Source organism: Ambystoma mexicanum, chromosome 1q (assembly GCF_040938575.1).
Source record: "Ambystoma mexicanum isolate Mex_15411 chromosome 1q, UKY_AmexF1_1, whole genome shotgun sequence".
NCBI lineage: Eukaryota > Metazoa > Chordata > Amphibia > Caudata > Ambystomatidae > Ambystoma > Ambystoma mexicanum.
The window spans coordinates 613,883,887-613,911,155 of record NC_090922.1 but is presented as its reverse complement, the minus strand read 5'-3'; the positions used below and the strand labels follow the sequence as shown (position 1 = coordinate 613,911,155).

General features: G+C 46.4%; 1 protein-coding gene across 3 annotated transcripts in view; it reads left to right on the top strand.

The window, feature by feature from the left end:
* The window catches only part of SEC16B (SEC16 homolog B, endoplasmic reticulum export factor), a 705,720-nt gene that overhangs the window by 576,578 nt on the left and 101,873 nt on the right, over positions 1-27,269 (top strand). For all 3 annotated transcript variants that reach the window (XM_069641151.1, XM_069641150.1, XM_069641152.1), the window contains 3 exons: positions 10,326-10,433; positions 11,240-11,309; positions 18,034-18,348. In XM_069641151.1, the coding sequence (XP_069497252.1) occupies positions 10,326-10,433; positions 11,240-11,309; positions 18,034-18,348 (493 nt within the window). The remainder of the gene's footprint in view (positions 1-10,325; positions 10,434-11,239; positions 11,310-18,033; positions 18,349-27,269) is intronic.

Below are 27,269 nucleotides of genomic sequence, written 5' to 3'. Positions count from 1 at the left end.
TCAGTCTCCTACCTACTACCCCCTCCACCTACATCTTTGCCCCATAAACCTCATTGGCCTCACTCTGGGATTCTGAAATGTCCAATCCCTTTGCAATATCTTTCCTCACTGGCCACTTTGACTCCCATCAACCCATACTCTTGGTGATGGCTGTCATCGAAGCCTGGCTCTCCCTCACTACACTGCCACTTTGTCTGCCCTCCACACTGACTTTGCCGTCCTTTCTCTCTTCCCTCAATGAAATTAAAAAGGCAGTGGTGTTGGCCTCGTGATCAGCATGGACACACCATCTGCTCATCTTCCCCCCTCTGAACTAAGTTTCTCTCTGACCATATATCAGTCCAACCATTTGCTTCCAACTCTCTTACCATCTTGCTCATCTACAGCCCACCCGGCACACTTCTTCTCATCTTTTCTGAACTAGACCTGCTATTTAACACTCTCCTGGCTGATGTTCCTATGGTGATAATGGGTGACCTCAGCTTATGCAAAATTACTAACATCCATCAACTACAGCTAGCATGCACTCTCTTGCACCACTCCCTGACGAACCTACATAACCTTCCTTTTCACACCCAAGATACACCACTTGATTTCATCCCCCTATCCACCTCTCTTAAATCCTCTGCCCTCTTTGATGACCCCTGCCTATCCAACTACGTAATTATTCACTTCACCATCTCCGACCCTTAAAACGTTTGCACCTCACCCTTCATTTATCACCGAAAGCAAATTCAAGCCACACTGCATGGTCCCCATCTGAATCAAGTCAAGTCCCCCCAACATGCACTCACTCTTACACTCATCCACTCACCTTTGTCGAGTTCAACAAGGCACTGGCTACTTTCTATAGCCCTCACTATCCTGCTTGCTCCTTCACCCTATTCTGCCACTTCCCCAAACTTGGACCTCCCTGGCTACCCAAACGCTTACAACAACCATGTATCTCCACCTACACCACTGGCACCAATATTGCACCTGTACTCTTGTTACTGCCTCCAAACTCTGTCTAATGGCCCTCACAACTGCCCATGACTTTAGCAAATCCTTTTACTTACAGACATTATTTCCTCCCTCCTCTCAAATCCCCACAGACTATCTGTGACCCTTGAGGCCAAGCTCTCTTCAGCACTCCAAAATAAAACTCGGCTCTGTCTGCCAGTAACTTTTGCTTCTAATTCTCCAAAATCACTAAAATATGTGGCACTGTGTCCACCCTCCTATCTCTCACCTCCCCCTGTTAAAGACTGGAGGGGGTTATCTGTACTCCTGCCCTCTATATGGCAGAGTAGAAGCACAGAGCACCCTAGCTAAGATTCTCTATTTGGTAACGCTGGACGAGCAATCAAGGCTTAAGCTCTCGGGAGGTGTTGTGGGCTGGTTCTTAAGTACAGTGTTGTCCCCCAACCCCCTATAAAGGAATGTCCACACACTATGTTAGTGATGACACAGTTCTTTATATAAATAAGGTTCATGTTATATACACATACAATAACACACTTTGTGCTCACGCAATACTTAAACTGCTTTAAAGTGCACCAATTGCTGACAGTGTCAAATAGCATACAAATCAATTTCAAAAGGTATCAACAATAGACATAGGAGGAAAACAAGTTGGTTAAACAATTGGCAGAATACTGGGCCCCTACCACCAGGCACAGTTCTGTGTGAGGATCCGCCCATCTGGGCAACCTGTAAATAAGATATATTGATAAGCCCAGTCCATATATTGTTTAGCAGAGTTTTATTTCCTTCTACAAATGTTCTACTACCCCAATGTACCTGGTTTAGCAGAGTTTGACGATGGGTCGTCGATGGATCCTTCTTGAGTAAACTCCCTTTAAGGCAGGAGCCACGGATCATCGAGATTCCTTGAAGAAAAGGGGTGAACAATGTTGTTGAGGTGCAAGTTCGGTCCTTGCGGTGCTTGTCGGTGATCGGTCGTGGATGTCCTGCGAAGATGAGGTGTGCGGTGCACCTCGATGATGATAATGTGTTGAAGCAAAGAGTCAATGAAGAACCCAGGGTTGTCAGCGGTTGGCGTCGGCGATCAGGACTCGACCACGGCTGGCTTTCGGATCTTCATCTGTGTCTTTGAGGAATTCGGGTGGCGGGAACCCCCCTTGCGGATTCTCCTTGGTTCGTCTGCACCCTTGACTTTCTCCGGCGGGACAAAGCGGTTGACGGTGACAATCAAGGGACTCCTTGATTCAAAGTGTTGTTAGGCAATGGAGCGTTTTGGCTCCGGTCCACTATGATGGTCGCCGACAGCGATGGATTTCAATGTCCGGGTGCTTCGCTTCAGATTCCTCTGCGGTCCCCCTCTCCGGTTGGCAGTATTTCGATGACTGACTTCCAGGGAGCCTTGGTGAAGGTTAGCTGGTGCACAATGTTCCCTCATAGCTCGGGAAGAAGTCTCCTACTCAGTTCCTCTCTTGGATCAGTTCTTGGAGACACGACAGCTTTCAGATTGCGGCGAAGGAAAGCAGCAGCAAAACCTTCTTCTTCTAGCTGGGCTTCAAGGTAAGCATCAAGTTTCGACATCAGCTTCTGAACAATTCCAGTAAGTGAGAGGCCCTCAGATATACTGTTCCGTCACTCTCATTCACACTGCTGGGCCAAGCTCAGCAGCCAATCATTCAGCGGGGCATTCATGCAGGCAGCCAGCCAATCAAAGTGCATTCAGGCCATTATTCTCCATCCAGACCCTCACAACAAGGAAAGTGGATTAGGACAAGCACCCAGCCATTCAGCACTCTTCAATGCATTCTACCAGTTTCGGGCAGGGCTGTCTCATTCCTTGTGTCACATACTAGAAACCAGACACTCATAACATGAAATGTCTATTGGTCACACACTCCATTCACCCAGGTCCCACCCGAAGGTGTACCCACAACATACAGTCACTGGGAAGGCTCCAGCCAGTCTGGCCAGGACTTCCCCACAATACCATATATGGAACTTCCACCCAACAGCTAGTCAGGGGAAGGGACAGAGTCAGGGCTTCTCAGGTCTTTGGGAAAACAAGGTAACAGGCAATAGAAAGCAAGAGGCCACAGGGGCCACCTTGTCTCCTATCAGGAATCAACTGATTCCAATAGCAGGGGCTGGGTATCCCAAAATGGAAGATACTCAGAGCACCTGTCAAATTCACCATGGAGCTGCCACCAGCCCATAACCTGCTCTGTGGGCCACACACAGGTGCCCAAAAACATATACTAGGCGTACAGGGTTGTACCCCCACCCATGGGTGCCATAAGGGTATCCCATGGGTCTGTTCACCACAACCAAATAGAGGAAGAGCTGCACTGCCAGGAGTCCCGCATGGAGGCCCTGTCCCTCCAATGCATTTCCAGCATCACCCCCACCCCCTCCATCCTGCTTTTCTCCTCTGGTCAGCCCCTCATTTTCCTTTCAATGCCACGTCTCTCCCACCACCCCCATTGAACGTGTATTCATCCTCCTCTCAGCCAACCCTTCCTTGGTTCTCATTGACCCATTTGCAACAGAAACTATAAAAGAGCTTGCAGCTGCCCCTCTCAGCTCTCCCCCCTCTTCAGTCGCTCCCTCTGTACAGGCATATTCCCTGTTCCTACAAAATAGCCACAGCCCTTACCATGCTTAAGAAACCCACTGCTGACACTGTCTACAAACCTCTCCCCCGCCCCACTTCACCACTCTAAAATCCTTGAGAATTGTTTCTAACCATAAGGTCAACCACCTCATGGTTCTCAAACTGTGTGATAACCTACAATCAGATTTCATGAGTAACTACTCCACTGAAACCTGCATCACCCCTGCCTCAAATTGTTTATCCATTGCTCACTTCTCCCACCTCTCCTCCCTCATCATTCTACTCAATCTGTCTGCTGCCTTCAACAATGTGGACTGTCTCTAAAACCCTCTGTTAGTTTTAAAGAGGCCACCCTTGATTGGATGTCCTCCAATCTCTCTGACTACTCCATGTCCATCTCATGGAGATTTTAATACCTACTCTCCCACTCTCCTTAGAGTAGTCACCCCTCAAGGATCAGCTCTCGGAATGCTGACGAACACCTCTTCACTGATGATGAGCAGAGCTTTTTCTCTTTTCCCTCCTTCCCCTTGCTATCTCTGGACAGATAACCAGCTGCCTCACAGCTATTTGTCAATTTTATTTATTTAATTGCTTACAGGGCGAACATCGCTTTACGACACTTTACAACATTGGAGTGCTTTACAACAAAAGGGTGTCAGCATTGGACTTGCCATTTTATAAAGTAGGGCAGTTATTTTGGTGGAGGGAGAGAGGGATTTGTGTTCGTCCAGCAGATATTCCTGAAGGAGCCACTTATTGCCTCTACACTACCTGATTATAAACTCCCCACAAAGGAAGTCACATTTCTCCCAGCCTCCAGTTCCAACCACACGTACCCATCTCCTTCTCTCCTGGCCTTCTCATTCCATGACCCAAGACTTGCATTCTTGTGGGTTTCTATGACAGCAACCTAAGAAACCAAATGTTCATCATAGCTACAGCCAAAGCTTCCAGAATTAACATTCTCAATATAAGAAAGCTCTGCCTCCACTTCACCTATCACTCGACTAAACGCTGTTCTCTAGCCTCTTACTCAGCAAAATGGACTACTGCTCAGGCCTACTACTTGGTCCTCTCCTCTACACCATCTCTTACATAAGGAAATATTCTCATCTTCGCTACATCCACTCTCTAAAACCTACCTAGAGTCACTCCTTTTTCCACAGAAGGACACCACGCTGTATCACTCGCAATGCAAAATCGCTTCCTTTTGAAGTTGCTGCTACTCATCTTCAAATCTATCCATAGTCTTGTCCCCCACTGCTTGGCTGACTGCCTTGCTGTCAACTATACCCTTCGAACCCTGCAATACTTCCCTCTATGCAACCTTTCGACACCCGCACTGATGCACCTCCTCCCAATTCCACTCCTTCTCACACCTTGCCCCGTTCCACTGGATCGCACTCCTTCCGTCCACCAAAGCTAGTTAATCAGTGGAATTGTTCAAGCCCTGACTCAAGCTCCTCTTGGTTGTCATGTAAGGGTGGTGTAGAAAGTAGGGTAGATCAAAGTAGCAAGATTCCTGGAGCAGATGGGAGGGAAGCAGTGTGAAACTTGGTCGAACAGGAAGGAGTGAGTTGCGATGGAGAAGAACGGAGCTGGATATTTTGACAACATGTTATATTATTTTGCATTTGTTTAGTGCCTCCTGCCATAGTTTATGGCTTTGAACACTTTGCCTATCAGAGAGACACATGAGGAAGATGACAGAGGATGACAGAACATTCAGTAGCGGCAGGGAGAGGCACAGTCGACAAGATTCACAGAAAGACATCAGAAGGAAAAGGTAGAGGAGCTATGTGTACAATTGGACATTTATTGTGGGACTCCACTGTATTCTATAGGGCGCAGTGCCAAGAGGAGAAATAGCTGGAGAGGTGGTGTTCTCTCCACAAGGGGGGTATGTTTGGAAATTACTGCATGGTGAGTCCATGTAAGGAATCCAACCATCTGCACGGTGGGTGTGCACTCACCTGGACTTTTTTATTTTTCAAGAAATTGAATGAAGGGAGATCAACCTCTAAAAATGTGTGGGGCTAATCCGCACACATTTTCCTATGCTCACCACATGACAACCCCATAGATCCGTGTACTCTGTGGGTGAGGGGCACAGCCTACAGGCGCAGTCCTCCTTGTCACATTTAGTTAGAATGTGACACCCAGGAGCACATGAAGTCATCTCAAAAGGGGGAGCGCAAAACCTTCCTCCTGCCATGGCCAGCCTAATTAAATACCCCCATTTCAGTTCTGCTAGTGGGAGCCCATACTGATTAGAGTTCATTGAAGCAGGCCTGCGAGACACCTGGTCGCAGAGCTACCATAGGGGACAGGAAACCCAACACCTTTTTGACATGCATCTGTGTCAACCTAAAGACAGCTCCCGCCCCTTAGTATCAAGGGCAGTGAAATGTCATGTCTGGTACATGTGTTTACAGTAGGCAACCCCTGCAGGGGGACGCCCTTTCAGAGGGTAGGAGTATGTGATTTGATGGAGACACAAAGTCTGTTATTACCACAACTTCATGGGAGACCTGCGCTTTGATCAGGAACCACAGAGAGCTCAATTAATCAGGGAGACCCTTTGATGCTCAACGGACAGTAGGATGGGTGGGTGCATGTTTTCACCCCTTTACCTTTCCTGTTGCAAAGCACTCTGTTTATGACCTCACACATAACAGAAGATTGTTGATGGGGACACAGGATTGGTGTATTAAGATAAGCCTAGCCTGCACCAATCAGTGGGGCCCATTTAACTTTAAAAGAGGGCTGGGCCCCTCTCTTAGCAGATCATCTGAAGACTTTTCCAGGAGCAGCAAGAATAACTCATTTGGACCCTGGCTGAAGGTACACTCTGCCTTACAGCTTCCGCCAGTGAAGGAAGGGCAGGATTTTCAAGAGGATAGCAAGACCCCCCCACCTAAACATCTCCCTGGAAACAGAGGGAGATACTGAATCCAGAGGACCGTCCAGCAGCTCCACAACCGGTACCCAGCCAGTCCACAGCATGCCCTTCTAGCCTCTGGAAGCAAGCTTCCTAGGTGGGAAGTGCCAGAGAGTCTCTGGACTGAACCAAGGACATGGCCGTTGCCTGCAACACTCTCCTCAGCTTTCGGTCATCTGCCTTAAAGGATGACACAAGCCCAGTGAAGAAGCTAGGAGGAGCCCACCAACATGCATCAACCAGCGTCCACTTTTCAGGACCGACCGAGAAGCCTCGACCAGTGCTTCAGACCCACCAACCAGCAGTGAGACAACGATTCCTGACTCCGAGCCTCTGTGTAGGCCAGCCTGCAGCCGTCAGCCCAGCCTTGCTCACCGAACTGCCTGCCGCATGATACCCGCAGCTGTCTCCCGTCTTGAACTCTGTCACAGAAGCTGCAAACCGCCCTGAAACCGACTTGACGCTGTCAAGCACCAAGAACTTTTTCAAGCACAAGGTACATTGTGGTTCTGTCCCCCTGGTCCTTCCCCAAAGGCCCTTAGTGACATTTTACAAACCATTGCACCCTTTTCTGTTGAAACCAAGTATCATTGAAGTATTGAGATTAATTGCTTATCAACTACCCTCCTGTCAATATCCAGAGACCATCCCCTTTCCTCCTTGAAACTGTCTTTCCTCTGCATTCCTTTACAGGGTGGGTTGCATTTTGTTTTGTGCTAGAACTGTCTGTTGAATAATAATAAAGTAGATATTTTTATACAACCTTCGCTGAACAATCCCTTTAATCATTGGGTAACAATTGTATTTTTGCTGTGTTGCAACTACCAACGATCCACAACCTTGCTTGTTTGTTTGTTTGTTTTATTTGCTTATATAGCGCGCTGAACCCTGAGGTAGCTAGGACTTTAACCTTGTGGAGAAGGTTACATAATAGTATAGTTACAAAATTACAGGAATTTACAGGCATATTTAGTGGGGCTAGTCACACACACGGACTTAGTACAATAATAATTTACAGGATTATATAGTAGAGGCAGTAAAAAATACAAAACAAAATTTACAGGATTATACAGGAATTTACAATTTGAAGGACTGAGTTAGGCAATATTGCCGACTATATACAAGGAGCTGGTTGTTTCGTAAGTGTTAATTTAGATGGAAGGGATTGTGGTGAAGAGCCATGTTTTGACTTTGAAACGGAAGGCAAGGAAGGAGTGTTCATCTCTTAGCGCTGGGGGCATAGAGTTTCATGTTTTTGCTGCTAGGACTGGGAAACCGGTACCGCCTGATTTTTGGAGTCTGTACTTGAGGATGTTGAGGCAGTGAGCGTAGTTGGCTCTGGTGGGTCTAGATGATGCCTTGGTTCAGAATTTGTCGACAAGGTATTTTGGAGCTGTGTTGTTGAGGCATTTGTGGGTGATCATGAGGGTTCTGAAGGTGATTCTGTCTTTTATGGGGAGCCAATTGGCCGTCTGTTTTGCATGGGATATGTGGTCAGTGCGTGGGATGTTGAGGGCTGCTCTAAGGGTGTTATTTCGCACAATTTGGAGTTAATGGGTGTTTTGTTTACTGGTACCCAAATATAGGGAATTGCAGTAAAGAGGTTTGGATAGTATCAATGCTCTTGCTAGTATGATACAGTTTTGTATAGATAGGAAGGGTCTACAGGCCGTTATTAGTTTAGTGGTGTAGGCCGAGGCGGAGGCAGTGGCATTAACCTGTCTCGAAAGTGTCAGGGTGGAGTCGAGGTAGACACCTAGTGTTTTGGCATTTTTGGAGATCTTGATGAGGTTTCTGTGGATATTGAATGAATTGTATTGTGGGTTGAGTTTGTTGAGGCGTTATTTGGAGCCAAATAGTAGGAGCTTGGTTTTGTCATCATTTAGACAAAGCCCATGCTTGGCCATCCAGTCTTGAATCTTTCTATAAATTTCATTAAGGTGGGAGGAATCATTTTCATATGAGCCTGAGAGTGTGATGAGGATCTGCGTATCATCAGCGTAGTTGGTGTATAGGACTTTCATGTCATCCAGGAGGTCAAATAACATCTTAGTAAAGATGTTACGAAGGGCGCTGGGGACGCAGGAGCCATGGGGAACTCCACACATGATAGGTGATGGGTCTACTGAGGCACTGTCTGAAAAAGCCCTCATGGATCTTTCAGAAAGGAAGGAAGGATTGGATCCATTTGGCTGCGTTTGGTGAGAAGGAGGCTGAGGTGGTTAGGAGTGAGGTTAAGATGTTATGGTCGACTAAGTCTAAGGCCGCAGGGAGATCAGGGAGTAAGAGGAGGGATGGATGGCCTTTATCTTTGGCCTCATCCATTTGGATCTTCAGATCTAGGAGGGCTGTCTCAGTGCCGTGTCTAGGTCTGAAGCAAGATTGGCAGAGGCCTATAAAGTTGTGCGTTTCGAGGTGGTCCTGAATTTGAATGTAGGCTGCTTTATCGAGGATTTTTAGCAGGAAAGGGACGGTGGTGATGGGGTGGTAATTAGTGGGAATGCTTGGGTCTAGTCTAGGTTTCTTGATAAGCAGGCGTCTTTGAGATTCTTGGGTACCGAGCAGCAGGCGAAGGAGGTGTTGATGAGAGTGGTGATGAAGGGAGCAAAGTCTCTGGCTCCTTCTTTGATGATGGGGGCCGGACAGATGTCTCCTTGGCATTTTGAAGGTTTGAGGCTGGCAATTATTGATTCACCCTTAGTAATGGGGACCGGGGCAAATTCAAAGAGATCTGGCTTGTTAGGGTGCGGTTGGTGGGTTTGGTTAGAGTTATTTTATAGAGTTATTACGGAGATAAGCCTGCCGTTCCGTCCACCAAAATTGGACTAGTAGGTTTATAATTAACCTGTGTTTCCAATCTGGTCTGATCCCTTCTGTGTACTAGAGATGTGGGGTTGATTGATGGTTTAGAAACCGATATTCATCCCTGGACCCCTGGTGCCCCCGGAAGTTGATTCCTCACAGTCCGGACATATTGAAGCCATGCACAAGCAAACACATGCAGCAAATGTTTCACCCTAAATTACCCAAGGTAATCCAGACAGGGACCTCTTGCTCACTGTGCTTAGAGAAGCACAACTTCACCTCACGACTAGGCTGAAACACTTGTCTGGGGTGGCTCTTGGTACTCTTGTTCAGAGGAGAATTGCCTAGCATTTCGGTGCTGAATTGCCTATGTGTGTGGGACCAGACTGATATGCAAATTAATATTTCTCCCCTGTGAAAAGTACAGTGAGCTAAAATGTGTTTGTAGAACCTCCCGAGTGGGCATGTTCCCATAGACCATGCTATTTGGCCGTTTTCGTACTCAGTTGAGGGGCTTTGAGACTTTTCTTTAATTTTTAAGAGCTTGCGGTTTCACCCTAAGTAACTCAGGGTAATCCAGACTTGGGCCCCTTGCTCTCTGTGCTTAGAGAGGCACAGCTTCATCTCACTGATGAGGCCCGACTAGGCCGAAAAAACGTGTCTGGTGTTGCTGTTGGTAATCTTGTTCAGAGGAGAATTACGTAACATTTCGGTGCTGGACTGCCTAAGTGGGTGGGACCAGACCGATATGCAAATGGATATTTCTCCTCTGAGAAAAGTACAGTGAGTTAAAACATGGTTGTAGACCCTCCCAAGTGGGTACCTTCCCATAGAACAGGTTATTTTGCCGTGTTTGTTCTTGGTGGAGGACCTCACAAACCTTTTTTGAATTGTTTTCATGTAAAAACGTGCTCTCAATAAATACCTTATTACTAAGAAATGCAATGAAAAACAATGTTCCTCAAGAAGTGACATGCCGTGCACATTGTGTCACCCCTGCAGCTGGCCGAGAGGCTGAAGTTCTCTGATCCATGCCTTCAGGAGAGACCAGAGCAAGAGCTGGAGCCCGACTGGCTGGTGCGGCTGCGACTACACTGGAGGCAGCTCCAAGTAAGCTGCAGTAGCTGCATTGAGGGTGTAATATGGCAAGCTTGTCTCTTGTAGGTCTTCGGGCTGGCTGACCACTGCAATACAAGGGGTCTCTGCTTGCCTGATGTCTTCTGTGCGATACATCCTAGGTGAAGCTTCGCTGCTTACCCGCTGTGAGCTTTGACATTACTCCTGGGTTTTTGGATTGAATGTTCCACGCTTGACAGATATCTCCCTATCTGCTTTTTTGTGGCTGGTTGTCCATAGCCTGTAAGTGTATAATTCCTTTGGCTTTCTTCCCGCATGGTGTCTTTCTGTTGATCTGGTAGCTTTCTGTCAGCCTAGTGTACTTCTGCCAGCTCCGTATATTTCTGACAGCTTTGAGTCCTTTTACCAACTTGGAGCCCATCTGCCGACCTGGAGTCCTTTACCTTGTTGTCTGTCCATTAGCTTGGCATCTGTTTGCTCACCTAAAGTCAATTTTCCCTTGCAGGTGTTTTACTGCCAGTGTCTGATCGGATGTCTGTTAGTCTGGTGTCGAATAGCCCAGTGTCTGTGTGCTTGTCTCCTCTTTCTCTATTGAGATGGTTTCCTGTTAGCTCGCTATCTTGCTGCTTCTTGGTGTCAGTCTGTTAGCCTGATGTCTGTCTGTTGACTGTTGTCTGTCTCCCAGTCTTGTGTCTGCAAACATGGTGTCTGTCTTCTGTCCTAGTGCCTATCAGGTTGTCATTGGCTTGAAGCTCTGTGCCTGGCCAGCTCTAGTGAGCTAGGAGTGTGCAGAGACTTCTGACATAGTTTTCTCATTGCTCATTTTGGTTGATGTGCAGGCACAACATGACCCAGAAACCAGGAGCCTGGGGAACCTGGATTTTCCAGCGGAGGACGGGTCAATACAAGGTAATAAAGATGTCACACTGGATCATATTGTCTTGAAACTGCAATGTCATGCATCTCATGTAAAAAGTGTGTATATACATTGTTTCTTTGAGAGAGTGATACACATTAACGTTGTAAATGCAGACTTTTAATTTTGATAAGTGTCTATTGTCCAGAGGTCACAGGTATCTAAAGGAAACTTATTTTTGGAATACACTTACTATGGTTTCTTCATTTTCAAAAATCTTGTGTTTTATTCTACTGTTCACCTTTCACCTCTGGATGTCTTAGTGCATCCTCATTGGGCTCATCCTGAATACTTATAGCACATCATTATGTTATGCTATGTTATGCTACTTGTTTTTCGCAGAGCGCTTATCTGCTGTTTGTATGCCCTTGCAGTGTTTTGGGCAGGTGGCTGTGCCAGCTGGCCTGGTTCTAGGTTTCTAGAGGTTAATTGTCTGACATCTCAAAATAAATGGCATTGAGTAGAACTGTGCAGATTGGCAAACATTTGGCATGGTCATACTTGGAATGCAGAATAGCATAAGCAGAAGATAGTAGACTATCCCTGGCCCGTACATTTTGGCACAGTAATGCCACAATTGTGCCATATATGGTTGTGGTCTGTGGTGGGTTATGTCAGTTGCTAGTGGATGGCCACATTGTATCGTAACTCCATGCAAGGATAAGTGGTACAGCACTTGGAAAGAGGTTGAGAATACAATGCTGCCTGGCACAGGTGAAAGCAAGATACTTGCATATTCCCAGGAAAAGCTTTGAATGCTACTTGCAGTCTTCATCTTCTGTCTTCTCTGGGAGCCCCAGAGTTCCCATATTGTTCATTCTTCAGGGATTCTCAGCATCGGGATTCGCTTGTCTTAGGCGGGATCTTCATTCTACTGCACCTGTTTTCAGCACTGCACCCTGCTGCACTTATCCTTTTTCATGCCCCTTCTTGCCGTCTCTAAATGCTCTTGAAAGTGTCCTGGTTTATTAGCCGGCTTTCATTAGTGGTTTTCTGCTGAGGTATTAAGGTTATCAAGTTGTAAATTGCTTCCAGGGTATCTGAAAACCAAAACGGGAAATCTGTGGTCACGTTCTGCTTTTATATTTTGTTACTGCAGTTGCATGGCTAATGTTTAACTTTACTCATTTTCCGTTTTGGCTGTTAGTTGGAGCCGAAGGTGCTGCCAATAAGCCATATCTATTGCAATGGGAAGTGAAGATAGGAGAGAAATGATATGTGAGGCGGGGCAACAGCCTGTGGGTGTTGTTTGATTATTTAAACACCCATTATACACCTCCGGCCATGTCAGTCCTTATGCCTTTTCCCTCCCACATCCTGCCCCTCCCTGTCCAAACCAAATCTCACTGGGATCTCATTGAGTATAGCTCTGTGTTTTCTGGTCAGGCTTGACAAAGGTATTTTATTAATTGCAGCTGTAAACAGATTACACGCGCTCCTGGTGCAATATAATTGCTGTAACCAAGTCTGCCTTAAGCAATTTGATTTATAAGCAGTATATATTTTCTTGCATCTGTTCCTTGCACTGAATCCTAGTATAAAATAAGCATTGGCAAAGCCAACAGTTTTGTCTCTTGCATAAGGATTAGTTAGCCATTGGCCAGGAACTGGCATATTATGTCCAGGTAGTAACACCAATTTCCATCTGTTGCCATCTTATGGTCAGGTAGATTCGTTATGGCAGTGCCTGGAAAATGGGTATCCCATGCCCCAACAAAAGCCAAAGTAGATGACTTTGCCGATGCTAGCTTCTTTACCCCATCTGAGATTCTCCTTTTTTCATTATACTCTCTCCGTCCCCCACAGAGAGGAATGGAGAGAGAACTGCCTTGTTGTCTTTCCAATAATTATATGAAATTTTTTGGAAACAATATGAACATCGTAATGGCTATTAATCTTCTCTCTCCTGAAATTAGACACCTCTTATTTTAAGGCAGATTCGCAAAAGGCTTGCCAAAAAACATATCTGAGGACTAAAATTGTACGTTTTCTTTTTTATTTGATTACATTTTGCATCTTTACGCATCTTTACCGGCGTAGCTTTTGCCAAACTAACAAGCGCACTTACCCTAGATGACCACTAGGTGGCAGACTTTCCATAGCGAAGCATTGAGGATAGTTGACCGGCTGACAAGCAAATAAATAGGAAGCCACATTGCAGGGCATCTACCCCAGATTTTTTTTTTACGTTGCATCAACACACATGGATAATGGTAGTTTTATTGTTTATCTGATGAAGATTGTAGTTTCTACAGCAAATGTGAAATCCTTTCTTAAGTATGCATTTTGTACAATACGTGTGGGGAAAATTCACAGGTCTCAAGCAGGTGTGCAATTATGATACAGATGGGAGTTTCAGCCAGGAGCACAGCAAAACCTAAATTTCGGGGTGGGAGCTTGGGGGGGGGGGGACTGTTGATGGGCGGGGCAACTTCAGAAACTGTCTGGTACAAACTTAGAGGCTCCACCCCCACTGTTCTATACCCCCCAAGGTCTGGTGTGGGGACCAAAAAGTACAATTTAATGCGCCACATGCAGAGATGCAATTGAAGTCTTGCTTGAAAGCAGCAGCTTTAAAGTTTTGCTGTGTTTATTCAAGTACATTTTTCTGCACAAACGCGGTAAAACATTAACACTGCCAGTTTTGGGAAAGGCTTCACTCACTTTTCTGCCTAACAAAAGGCAAGTGCACACATCCATAGGTCTACCTAGGATAAAACGTAGGCGTGGGATAACCCTTCAAATGTTGGGAGAGGCACTAACTTCAGAGACTGTGGGGGCGAGGCAAACTTACTTGTGTAGGGGCATCAAACTTCTTTATGCATTCTAATGAGACTATTCTAGTGCAGCTTCAATTTTACAAGCAGTTAACTCTCTCCTTTAAGTCTGACAACAGCCACTTAAGGACTGCTGTAAGAGTGAGCTGTCTCCTGCCACCCATACACTTCCAATCACTCCCCTGGCATGCAAGTACTAACCCCACATTACAATTTCAATTGCCTAAAAATGTATTCATCTGAATGCAGGTGCTAACAATGAAATGCTTTATGTTACTACTGGTCTCGGGAGGATAGCTCAGGGCCATTGTTCTCTCCTTGCAAGCAGGACGACACAGCACACCACAGGTTCGATCCCCAGGTCCGCGCTTAGAAACCTCTGGGTATTAAGTGCGTTATAAATAACCTATCATATCATATCATATTATAACTAAGATTTCCACAAGGCACTCAAGGGATCAGACTTCGGGTTCTATGCATTTTCTAAGATATCCCCAAACCCATTGAAGAAGCTCATCACACTGGTTCTTCTGACCTGCACCCGCCTGTCAGCACCGTCACTCCTGATGCACGTCACAATGCCTTTAAATTCCATAAAAAGCTTAGATTAGATTGCAAAACCACACCTTCTTCGAATAAAAACCGTTTGCAAGTGAGGGGGCAAGTTCAAGTAGGGCGGCGCTGCATCCTATGCCAAGAAAGTGGTTTATTTGTGTTAAAAGTGCTGTATTCAGAAGGATTCTTCTCCAGTGAAGGGAAGCATGGCACACACTGATAACTGTAGCTCACAGGTAAAACAAGTCTCTCTGTTTTCAAGGGAGGGTTTCCTTCAGCTGTGTCTGGGGTATCAGCAGAACCTGTGCACGCCTAACCGGTGGCCCAACACCATTGAACAGATCAGGCTCAAATGTGTGATTTGTATGTAGTCATTGTATTAAATCATTCTTAAGGGCAAGACTTTAATGTACTAGGTTGTATTCTCTATATTATACTTTCCCTTCTGTGCTAGAAAACACATACATTAATTGCCAATATCTTTTAACTAATGAGGTGATTCCAAACTTGACTGCTACGGACATCTACTGGGGAAGACCAGTATTGCCACACATTATTTTCCATTTACATTACGCACAGGTAATCAGTTCAGGTGTCCCCGGTTTAGCCCCAGATCCACAGCAATGTGTGAGGACAAATGGGACTGAGTTCTGGCTAGACCCAGTCCACTTAAAACTCTGCTAATGAATTTATCAAAATGCAGTAAACATGAGCAGATTCTTATGATTATTGGTAGGATGTTCAGGTTTTAGGGTGCAACGAGGCAACTAAACTGAAATGGGCGGTGCTACATGTGGGATAATTGGCATGTATTGTAGACGGGGGCAGAGCTGGCTCAAAATATTGGGGAGCTGAAAAACATTTTTTAAAAGGTGGGGTTACGAGTACGGTCATGAATGATTATCCCCTGCCCCTCCAAGTGCTGCATGTCCGCCAAAAGCTGTGCCTTTATTTGTGTGCACACTGACACTGGCAACACTTTTTTATTTGCTCTCTCTCTCGCCAACTGGCTTGATAAAAAGGGAGGAACGAAAGAGAAGTGTAAGGGCTAGTATTGCTATGTCATTTGCTCTGGGAATCAAACAGGACCCCTTCTTGATTCACATATGAGGAGACATCACAGGAAGTGACATCAGTCATTGCTCCTCAATCATGGGGTCCTAAATTGCAAAAGTAAAACCACAACAAAGGACATTTTGGACATTGCAATGAATGCTCAAATCAAAGGTGTTTAGGGATTTCTGGACATTTACTTGTAAAAAATGTGCTTAGAGAGCCTAACCAGGTTTGCAAAATGTGACAAAATATGCTGGAGTCAACTGATGGCACAGGCATGCATCTAAGCGCATGCTCATGTGTATTATGCAAATCAAAGGAATTGCTGTGCGTGTTACATGCTATTTTATTTACCTGAATGCTGAAAAACGCGTTATGTTCAGGGTGCTACTGTCATTTGTAAATATATGCATTTTTTCTGCTGGTCCCAAAATCTCACATCTATAATGAAACATTATTATTAATTAAACAGCACTTGTACCAGGGAGGCATTAACATTGTGTTGTTCAAACTCTACCAGTACCTTAAAATCATCTTTAGATAATCAGGTAATTAAACAACTAACGTCAATGGAATCCAATTGCTGATCACCACCACAGCAGCAAAACCCCACTACATAAATCCAGAGACAGGTCGGTCTGAAGAGGCACGTCTCCTTGGTAACTATTGCAAGTGTTTCAAGTGCGAACAGATGGGCTCTAGCCCCCTCTGGTGGACCTTCAGAGTCGTGACCGGACAGAACAGCACACCCAAGTTAAACGGCTTCACTGTTAACAAAAGCCCTGCACAGAAGCCCCGGCCCTCAGGCCCAGGCCCACCCAAAATCTGTAAATGCCCACTCAGCAGCGCTGTCTGGGCATTTACACATGTTAATGTCCCGACCCCCAACTACATTAGCTTCAAGCCCCACTTGTCAGAAAATCCTGGCTACGCCTCGCCTTATTAGCTCAATTACGTTGCGAGCCTGACTTCAGGCAGGGGCCAGGCAACCTATGGTTCATCTCAAATGGTGTCTATGCCTGGCCAAGGCTCTAGAACCATCCCAACCCACTTGTCCCCTCTGCCCAACCCTGCCGCACCCAGAGTCAGCTGGTCTCATCACCCATACAGCTCGGAAGCAACATTGGAGATAGTGTGTGGGGGGTGTGGGGAGGAGTGGTAAGGGCACCCTCCTAGGCAGGGCTTTAAGTGGGGTAAGAATTCGAGGCAGGGCCCTCATTTGGGGGCATGGCTTGCGGATGGACGTGGCCTAAAAAGTACACATACAATAGTAAGGTACACAAGCAAATATATAAATGCATGTAAGCATTTATATATGTGTGTGCGTTCCTTACTATGGCTTGTGTACTTTGCAAGCCATCTTTTATACATACAGAAGAAATATGTTGCATATTTCTATGTTTATAAAAGACGGCCCGAAAAGGACACAAACCATAGTAAGGTACACACACAAATATATAACATTTATATATATTTGTGTGCATACCTATGGCTTGCATACTTTTCAAGCCATCTTTTTTTAAACATTTCTATGTTTATAAAAGATGGCTTGAAAAGTAGACAATTCATGCCATGTTTTATAAAGCTTTGGCGTTGGCAACGCTTTATAAAAGATGGCTTGAAGCCATCTTTTATAAACACAGAAATTAGCACAGAGTCCCCAGGTTCGCCAAGGGTTAAAGGCGCCTCAACGACCTGGGGAGGAGATGGGGAAACAAAGGGACAGTAACTTCCTCTGGTGACCTCTCGCACGAGGGGTCACCAGAGGAATTCACAGTGACTATAAGAAGTGCCAGCCAGCCACAGCTGGCACTTCTGTCAGTCACCTTGACTGACTTAATGGTGGGCACATCTCCCATCGCAGCTGTGTTGTAGTGCAACCGTTGGGGCCCGGCAGGACCCCGGCTCAGTCCCACTTTTTGAAGACTGCCGGGGCACGGCCCCGGCTGGGCCCAGCCCAGTTAAAGCACTGCTAGGATATTAGATTCATATTTTGGGTTTGTATGCTTGGGCTGTCTGTAACCCGTTGGGCGTTTGTGTTGCTTTGTGTCGTCCTGGGAGGTGGAAATATACATGTGTGTGCAGTCTAACGCACTTAAAGCGTATTGTGTTCCCCTTCTTCTGCTGTTCAGTGTCGGACCACATCCCAAGCCCGTGCAGCACTGCACCCCCAGACAGCCCATAGAGGCATAAGGCCATGCCTATGGCAGTATAGGCTCTTATAAATGTCTAGTAACAGATATGAAACGGTCCCATGTATGAAGCCCTGTGTTAAAACAATCTACTTCCATTAGTGCCAGCTCCATTTGACCTCTGCTTCTTACCGTAGGTCGCGTGGAACACAATGAACCGCCTTACAACCAGCAGCATCTCCAGAACGCTGTGCAGCCTCAGGAGAATGGGCTCAGCCAAGTGCCAGAGTACTACACCCACCACATGGCACAGGCCACATGCCCGGGAATGCCTCAACAGCAGCTTGACTTTCAGCCCGAGGCCTCTACCAGGCCGGACGGTCCAGACGTGGCAGAGAGTCGTGTGCCGTGGGGCTCTCAGAATGAAGCACGTCCATCAGGTCCCAGTGACGCCATGACATCCATGGAGCGCTTGCCACAGGGGAACCCTCCGGCGGTGTACCATCCTCCGGGTAAGTAGACCTCTTTCAGTAACCACCCGCAGGCATTAGTAATGAGTGTTTGGGGGTGTCAAGGTATTAGAGGGCCACCTCCTGACTGCCCTCCGTATTACCGGTCTGATGCGAACCAGAGCACTGTACTCCTATCGCAAGTTTTTACTTTGGGTTGTGGTGTGCAGTAAACCATCAACAATCGTTAAGTTATTTTTTAAAATGTATTTATTGATTACATTTATGTAACCCCCAAACCTGGGGTTATCACAGCGTGTGTACAGGAATAAAGGGTGAATAAGACAGAGGTAATCTGGTAGCAGTTAGAGGGTCCGGGAAGCACATAAGACCTAGAGATCGGATAAGTTTCAGTTATAGACACTAGGCATATTTATTAAATAGCCAGGTTTTCACCGGTTTCCTGAATAGCGGGTAGGAACCTTCGTTTCTGATGTTAGGAGGGAAAGCATTAGAGTGTAGGCGCTGTGAAACCGAAGCTTGCACCTCCGGCTCTTTTTACGTTTGAACCTTGATGTGGCCAGTGTCAGGTTAGCCAATGATCGTAGGGAGACTACGTTAAGTTTCATGGTAACACTCTTGTGTAGGTAGGGGCCTCTTTGTGTATGCATCTGTGTGCAAAGGTTAGGATTTTGAAGTCAGTGTGGGCCTTGATGGGAAGCCAGTGGATGTCTTGTCTAAGAGCAGAGATCTGGTCGAACCGGCGAAGACCTAGGCCTGCACAAAGAGCTTTATTTTGTAGTAGCTGACATTTGGCAAGGTTTTCTGCCGAGGTACCCATGAGAAGTGTGTTGCAATAATCCAGTTTACTAAGAATTGAAGTCCTCGCTAGTGTCAAGTAATTGTCTGGAGTGAGAACTTGTCTGCTCAAGGAGATAGGTTTGGAGGTGTAGGCTGTGGAGGAATCTAGAGCGTTGGTATGCTTGGTCATGGAACGATCCGCATCCAGATAAACGTCTACAGTCTTGACGTGTTGTAGGACAGTGATCTTTATGCCACTGATAGTGAAAGAGGCAAAAGCAGGGTCAAGTTTTTTGAGAAGGTAAGGGGAGCCCAACCCACTAAGAGTAGCTCTATTTTATCATCATAAAGGCAGAGATTGTGGCAGGCTATCGAGTGTTGGATGATGCTGTAAACCTTATTGATGGCAGTGCTGTCAGCCTGATCGTTACCCTTGATGGGGATGAGGATTTGGGTGTTGTTGGCAAAGTTGGTATATACAAAACCTAGTGAGTCGAGCCGGTCGAAAAGGGGCTTTGTATAGATGTTGTATAGTGGCGGGGACAGGCAGATAACTTGGGGGACCCTCTCATGGACCATGATAGGGTCAGCAGCCTCGTCCCCGATTAAAACTCTGGAAGTGCGAACTCTAAGGAAGGATTTGACCCATGTGGTGGCCTTGATAGAGAAGTGAAAGTTGGATCTTAGATGGGGGCAGAGGGTGTCATGATCCACCTGATTGAACGCAGCAAAGAGGTTGAGGAGGAGAAGAATGGCTAGGTTGCCTGAATCCTGAATCTTGTCTAGCTGGATTTTGAGAAGTAGCAGATTTAGGACTGTTTTTGATCTAAAGCCTGATTGCCTTGTGCCTAGTAGTTGATGGAGTTCAAGAAAGGGCTGGATTTGGGCGTAGGTTATGCAATCCAGTATTTTGAGGCAGAAAGGGGCTGTGGTGATAGGACAGTAGTTAGTAGGGAGGGTAGGGTCAAGGGTAGGTTTATTGAGTAGTGGGGAGACAGAGGCCGATCTAAGGTTAGTAGGAACAGAGTTCGAATGGAAGGAGATATTAAGGAACTCTGTGATGATTGTGGCAAGTGTGGGGCACAAAGTTTGACAATGTGAGCCGGGGAGGCTTCTCCCTTGCAACTAGACGGTTTGAGGGAGCAAATGGTTTCAAGTATCTTAGCTTGTGTAACAAAGGAAAAGCTGATGGGGCTGCAGGGGGAGGGTATTTGGGTGGCGTAGGGTGCACCGGGGGATCACAGTGGAGGCTTTGGCAGTGAGTAACTCTTTTTTGTGTGGAAATGCTGTCTTGTAGAGTGTCACTCTTTGTGGCAAGGGTGGTTTGAATAGTACAGCACCAGGCTTTGTATGGTCAAGCCAGGGTGCAAGCAGGGACAGTGTTTTCGAGTTCTTTGAGGATGGAATATAATTATTTGGCATTGGAGCTGGCTTTGGTAATTTGGAGGTATAAGAGTTCGTTTTCGATGAGATTAAAGCTTTTTTTGTACGTATTTGTTGTATTGTTAATGTTTACTGGAATGTGGAATGTTAGTAGGTCATGGAGGGAATGACAGTATTGAAGGTGATGATGAATTTGTCACAATTGGAAAAGGTGGGATGCTTATTCCAAGTGTGTTCTGTTGCTCTTTTGTGTCTGCCGGGGAGGACACCGTCTTCCGAGAACCAGGTGTTGGTGGGTTTATGGGGTTTGGGGATTTGGGCTTTGAGGGGGCATGCATATCCATGGTTAACAGAAGGCTCTGAGTGTACAAGGTGGCTAGGCCATTGGAGTTCTTAGATATTAGGAGTTCAGCAGAGAGAGGGTCGGGAGGATGGGAGCAAATACCTCCTCCGTGTCTTTTTGGGTGTTGCGTGTAATAACGGGTTGGGGGTGGTGGGTCATGGGGGCAGCAGGGGTCAAACTGAACTCCATAAAAGAGAGATCTGACCAAGCTATAGGATTAATGGAAGAGATGCTTAAAGTAGCATTTGTTGAGAGGATCCACTCTAGGATGGGGTGTTTGGTATGGGTAGGAGAGGAGACATGATGGGTGAAACACATGTCTGTAAGGGAGTTGGCCAGGACTGTGGCTTTAGAATCTGCTGGGTCATTAAGGCCCAGGTTAAAGTCTCCCAGTAGTATGGGTTTGGTGGTGGGCTTGATGATGAAGGTTAGTAACAGGGAGATGTCAGTCGGGAGAACTGGATGCATTTGGTTGCCAGTAGAGGAGTAAGAGGTTGTAGGTGGCTTGGAGGTTGATATTGACTTTGGCACAAAGAATTTCATAGCCAGGAATCAATGGGGAGGGGATCTGCCTGATAGGCAGGGAGGATTTGGCTATGATTGTAACGCCACCTCCTGTGGATTTGGGCAGCCGGTTCTGAAGATAGAATAGTCGGGTGGAATGGCTAGACAGAGGTATGGCAAAAAACAGGAGTAACAGGGGATACCAGGTCTATCTCTGTTCTATGATCCAACCTGGGAAGAACCGTTATATTTACTAAGACAAAAAAGGATCATAGAACTGGTGTCTTTGTGGGGTGAGCTCTAAAGAGGTGAACACATCTATATAACCATTATCTCACTCTAACCAACCGAAAAAATGACAGTGTCCACATATAAAAGTTAGTCAAGTAAAACAATTCAATTTACTTCGCTGGACACGTTGAACTATTAACATTTAGGGAGGGATGGGCCAGAGGCGTTGTGAAGCCAAGATTCAGTGATAGCTAGGATGTCAAGGTGATGGTCAATGATGATGTCATGAATATCGAGAGTGTGGGTGCACAGCAAGCATGCTTTTGTGAGGGCACAGCTGAAGGTCACCGTTTGGTTGGGAGCAGGCAAGGGTGCAGTAGTGGGTAGGGGGTTTGGCTTGGGTAGGGGAAGTGGGGTGGCTGGAGGGGTAGGGTGGTGAGGTAGTTTGGGAGGATAGTCTAGCAAGTCTCTGCTGGCCCTTAGGGGGCAGGGTGAGGCTTGGGGGAGTGCAGCAGTAGCTAAAGTATGTGATCGTAGCTAAATAGTCGAAGTAGGCCTGAGCAGGGGAAGGAGGGTTGGTCTGAGGAAGGTTGGTCAGGGGGACTGGTATTGGTGATATAGGTGCAGGAACTGGGCCTGGGACTGAGGTCCTGAGTATTGCTGTGGTGGGTACTTGGTAGTTCATTACAGGGTGTAGGCAAAAGTCGTGTTAAGTGCAGGCATGGAGTAGTCAAGTGGGCCAGTGGCAGTGGTCAGGTGGTTCTGCTCATGTCAGGCATGGTCAGGGTTGCTTTATGTTGAGCTGGTGTCTCCCAAGGAAGTGTGTCTTATGGTGAATAAATAGTGCAGTGGATGCAAGAAGATGGTGGGAGAGGGAGTGGGGGCATGGCGTGGAGTCAGTGGCAAGGCTGGAAGCATAGCGAGATGCGGCAATGCCGCAGTGGTTCTGGGTTGTATGATGACGCATGGGACAGAACGCATCAGGATGTGGAGGGGGAAGAGCATAGGTAAGAAGCGGGCGGGGGCAGCAGTGGGCAGTATGATGGGTTACAGCTGTTGCTGTTATGGGTGAGAGGCGAGGTGGTTGCTAAACAACTGGAAACTGATGCACAGAGAGAGATGTTCCTACCAGTGATTAGTTCAGAAATTATTTTGTCATTTCTTTATGCAAAATCAATTTTTTATTTCAGCATCCTGTTCAAAGAACTTGAGATTATTAGGTGGAATGTTGTTTTTCTTGATTCAATCAAATGTTTTAATTAGTTTGAATATTAGTCTTAATTCTCATTGTGCCTGATTTCTACACAATATTGTAAAATAATTCAACACATGCTTGCATACCAACAGTATTACAAACGTGCTAGAGCAAAACGCTGGTGCGGGTAACATACTGTATATATTATTTAAAAAAACGCCAACACAAATAGAGTGACACACAGGATCTAGACAAAAATCTAAATAATCACAAAGTTCATTTTGCGAGTAGTCCATGGTCGACGCAGAGTGGCTGCATTTTGCCATGAACAAATTAACCCCCTTTGTCAGGACAGGACTCACAAATCTTTCTCGCAACCAATGGAGCGATCTACAATATGTACTGTCCCCAGTAAGGGATCTTTAAACAATTGTTTCTTACTAGGCCATCTTCTCTGGTAGTGAGGAATGACGCATGGAAAATAAATATGTTTGTTGGCAAAGCTGTCTGGAAGGGTAGAGGAGTAAATCCCTCTTTAAACAGTGATTGAATCGGGGACCAGTTGGACGAAGGGAGCATGCAGGAGTTGGACTGGGTAAATGAAATTAAATGAAACTCTATTTTATTTATATCGCGCTCGTACACAAGTGTTTCAGAGCGCGACCAGGCAAAAAGGGAGGGGAACAAGGGAGAACAAAAAAGAAAAACAGCAATCTTACTAGGTCCAGTGACATTTAAGAAAGCACAAGTGCATGGAAAAGGAAACAGGGGAAAGTGCATGGAAGGGGGGAGTGGAAAGTGCAAGGCAGAGGAGAGAAAACATAAATAAGTATTAAATTAAATAAATAATAAATAAGGCCGATAAACCATGGTAGTTCAGCCAGCAAGTGGCAGGTGAAGGTTAGTCAGAAAGGTATAGCTGATAAGTGCAGAAGAAAAGTGGGAGGGGGACTGTATGGGTACAGAGACAGAACGCTAATGCAGAGGGTGGCCTGGAGGGTGGCAGGGTGAGCAGGTACTTGGGTCCGAATGACAAAGGGTGGCCAGGTGCACAATGCCAAGAGAAGAAACATATCAACAGGGGACAAGGGGGGCAAAGGCAGAGGCAAAGAGGAAGGTCTTGAGATTCTTCCAGAACCGGATATGGTTTTCCTCAAGTTTCAAGGTGGCGGGGAGGCTGTTCCAAATGGAGGCACCAGCCGAAGACAGAGATCTACCACCAGCTAGGTTCTTTGCAAAACAACTAATCCTGAGGAAGTTAGAAGTAGAGGAGCGAAGGGCTCGAGAGGGGAGGTATTTACGGAGGATAGTTGAAGGTATCTTGGACCCAGGCCCCAGAAAGCCTTGTGGACAATGCAGAGGGTTTTAAATGTAATCCTTGCATCCACTGGGAGCCAATGAAGGGATTTCAGAGCTGGAGAGATACAATCCCAGAGCTTGAGGCCAAGGACAAGTCTCGCAGTTCTGTTCTGGATTAGTTTTAGAGTGGAGGTAGGTAGATTTAGAAAGAGGCTGTTACGGTAATCCAGTCTGGAAAGAACCAGAGCTTGGGAGACAGTGAGCTTTTGAGGAAAGGAGAGGAAAGGCAGAGTACCTCTAAGGAGGTGAAGCAAAAAGTTTGACTTTTTGGAGACATCAGAGATGTGTGCAAAGAAGGAAAGTGTAGAGTCAAAGATAACCCTGGCGTTCTTAGCCGCGCAGGTGGGGGTAGGTGGAGAGCCAAGGGAGGCTGGCCAGAGAGTGAGAGGAAAGGGTGGAGATGGTAAACCAATAAGGAGGATCTCGGTCTTGTTGGCATTTAGACATAGATCATTTGCAGAACACCAATATTGAACAGCGATTAGACAATCAGAGATGAAGGAAGGAGAGGAGGAGGCCGAAGGAAGCCTGAAAATGAGTTTGGTGTCGTCAGCATAGCACTGGAAAGTTGAGCAGAAAAGAGATGCAGTAAGCGAGAGTTGCCAGGTATTGGTTGAAAAGCCAGGGCGAGAGGTTAGACGCCTGGGGGACACCTCATGTGGAGAGGTACTTGGTAGTCATGGTAGTCTGGAATTTGGTCGTAAATGGTCATAAAGGGGCTCTCTGTTCCTACCCTCCCTGTTATGTGCAGGGAGGGTAGGAACAGGGCGGGCAGTGGTAAAAGGCGGCATGGGACAGAGCTGGTAATGGTGTTATAGCATAGGGCACACGGGTTGGTGCTGCGCTCCTTACCTATCGTGCAGGTGCGTGGATCCGCAGGACCGCTCCTGAAGATGGACCGCATTGGTAGAGTGTGCAGATCAGAAGGGGACCCGTGTGTCCAGGACTTAGGGCCATGTGTAGTTACAGTGGCAGCTGGCCAAGCGGGGACAGGTGCAGACAGGCTTCAGTCTTGTCTCGGGGCCCTCACTGGGGGCCCCCAGACAAGTTACAAAGGAAATGTAGATACATGGGTAAACTCTTTCCAATAGGAAATTAGGAGTGGCGCAGGTCAGTGGCACTGTTTAGATGGCAAATGCCGGTTAACTGTTAACGCCCCCCCCCCCCGGAGGTGATCCTGCCAGTAGATGACTGTAATAGCATCGTAGGTTGACAGGGTTTGTAGGTGGGTCCTACCGGCCTGCCAAATCGATTTCATTACTAAAGGGATTGACCTGACCTTATCATTAGCTAGAATTCTGGGGCCAGGTCTGTGGGTCGGTGGGCTAATAAACCCACTCTGGGTATTTGTGTTGGAGCGCATGCTCCCTGGTTTGAAACCCGGCAGGTCTGCTCAGCCCTTCGTCTGTCTGGGATCAGCATAGCAGGTAAACCAACATCTGTCTGCCTGTAACATCCAGAGTCCCTCTGGGTATATGTTATTATATGATGAATGCTTTACGTGGAGGAAACAGCAAAGCAGAGTGTATCCATGAGCACATATGAAAGCCCACAGTACACAGTATGACACTTTTGGCAAAGTTAGCTTCGCCAACTTTCAGCCACAACCTAAAAGGCAGATGGAAATGATCGTGGGCCTGTTTTGATGTTACTTATTGAATCCTACAACGTTTTCCATTCTCTTTTCCGACTCTTTGATCTCCCATTCGTCTTCTGTTTCAATGTTATGAAGTCTTATATAGGGTGCACCTCACACCTGCTTTAATTATATTAGAGCGAGGTACCCGGATAGCCCGACCAGCGACCGACCACCCGTCCTAAGAGTGGGGACACAGACGCAGAATTAATTCATATATTCGCCCTATGGTCATTATTAAGTACATTGGTGATCCACGTCACATCAATAATATCTGACGGTGTGGGCATGGACGTTACTCTCTCTACCGCGACCATAACGTCTGCACCAACTGTCAAAGATGACTATGTCGTTCCCGTTATACACACTTGTATATTGGGTCATAGGGCACGAGATGAATTCTACTGTAGAATTCATCGAAGGAGCATTCATTGAATTACTTTGATTGGCTTGTGCCACAAATGTATGTGTGGGGTGGTTTTAGGCGAATACAAATGTAAGAAGGTTAAAGTGTGGGGGGGTGCTGCGGCGGTCTCCCCCGCATATAATTGCGGCAAAATTGATCAGTCAAAAAAAAACGATGAATTCTCCATCGATCAATTCTATTGGATAAAATCACATAGAGCCAAGAATGATGTTTCATTTTGCTGCCTACGCTATTTTAATTTGTGACACTAGAGGGGGCAGCATGTCATCAGCATTTGAAGAAGTGTTGGTCGTGGAAAGGAGGCGTTCTCCATTTCACAAGGCGGTGAGTTGCTGGTGGTAGCCTGCAGATTTGTTCAGCTATTACTCTCACAAGATCAGATTCTGGGAAGAGGCCTGACACTTGCATTATTTGGCATCGCCTCCTGATTAGTAAAGTGAATATTGTTAAACAGGACAATCAACAGCCCATTGAGGTCTGCCCACTTTGCCTGCTGTGAACGTGGGTTGCACGCAGTGTGGCTTTTTAAAGCAGAAGAGTTTATATATTGTTGTGGTTGCAGTCCATTTCGCTCGTTTCCAAAAAGCCCTCAATTTGCTCTGATTGGCTTCTGAATTTCTCTTGGTTTCCAAGTGAGCCTATTACAGAAAACAGAAGGGAATAACCACAAAAGTGCTCTGCAGCTCTGTGATCTTCTGGTTTGTAGTAAACCAATTTAGAAACAGGGTTTCAACCTCCCTGGAAGCCTGATAAAGAAAAGAATGACACACCATGATAATGGCGTGCAGAGGAATGCTAAGCCATGCACGCGTAATGCTTAGCAGCTAATATGCTCAATGCCCAGAAGGAAAAGATGTCGCTTTCCTTCCCCACTGCTACTTATGCCCTCTCTTGCAATCTGCTTACTTCTGGGCTTTTCAGATTTTCATGAGGGGAACTTCGCTGCCCTGTAAAGGTTCTGGTTGGGGACATGCCCTTCCCGGCTATGGGTGGTTAGTGTGGCGACAACGGCTGAGGAGGCTTGCATGCCTCATCGACGTCACTGAGGCATGTGGGAATGCTCTTGGCGATCATAACCCGCTTGCTGACACTATAGCCTAGTGCA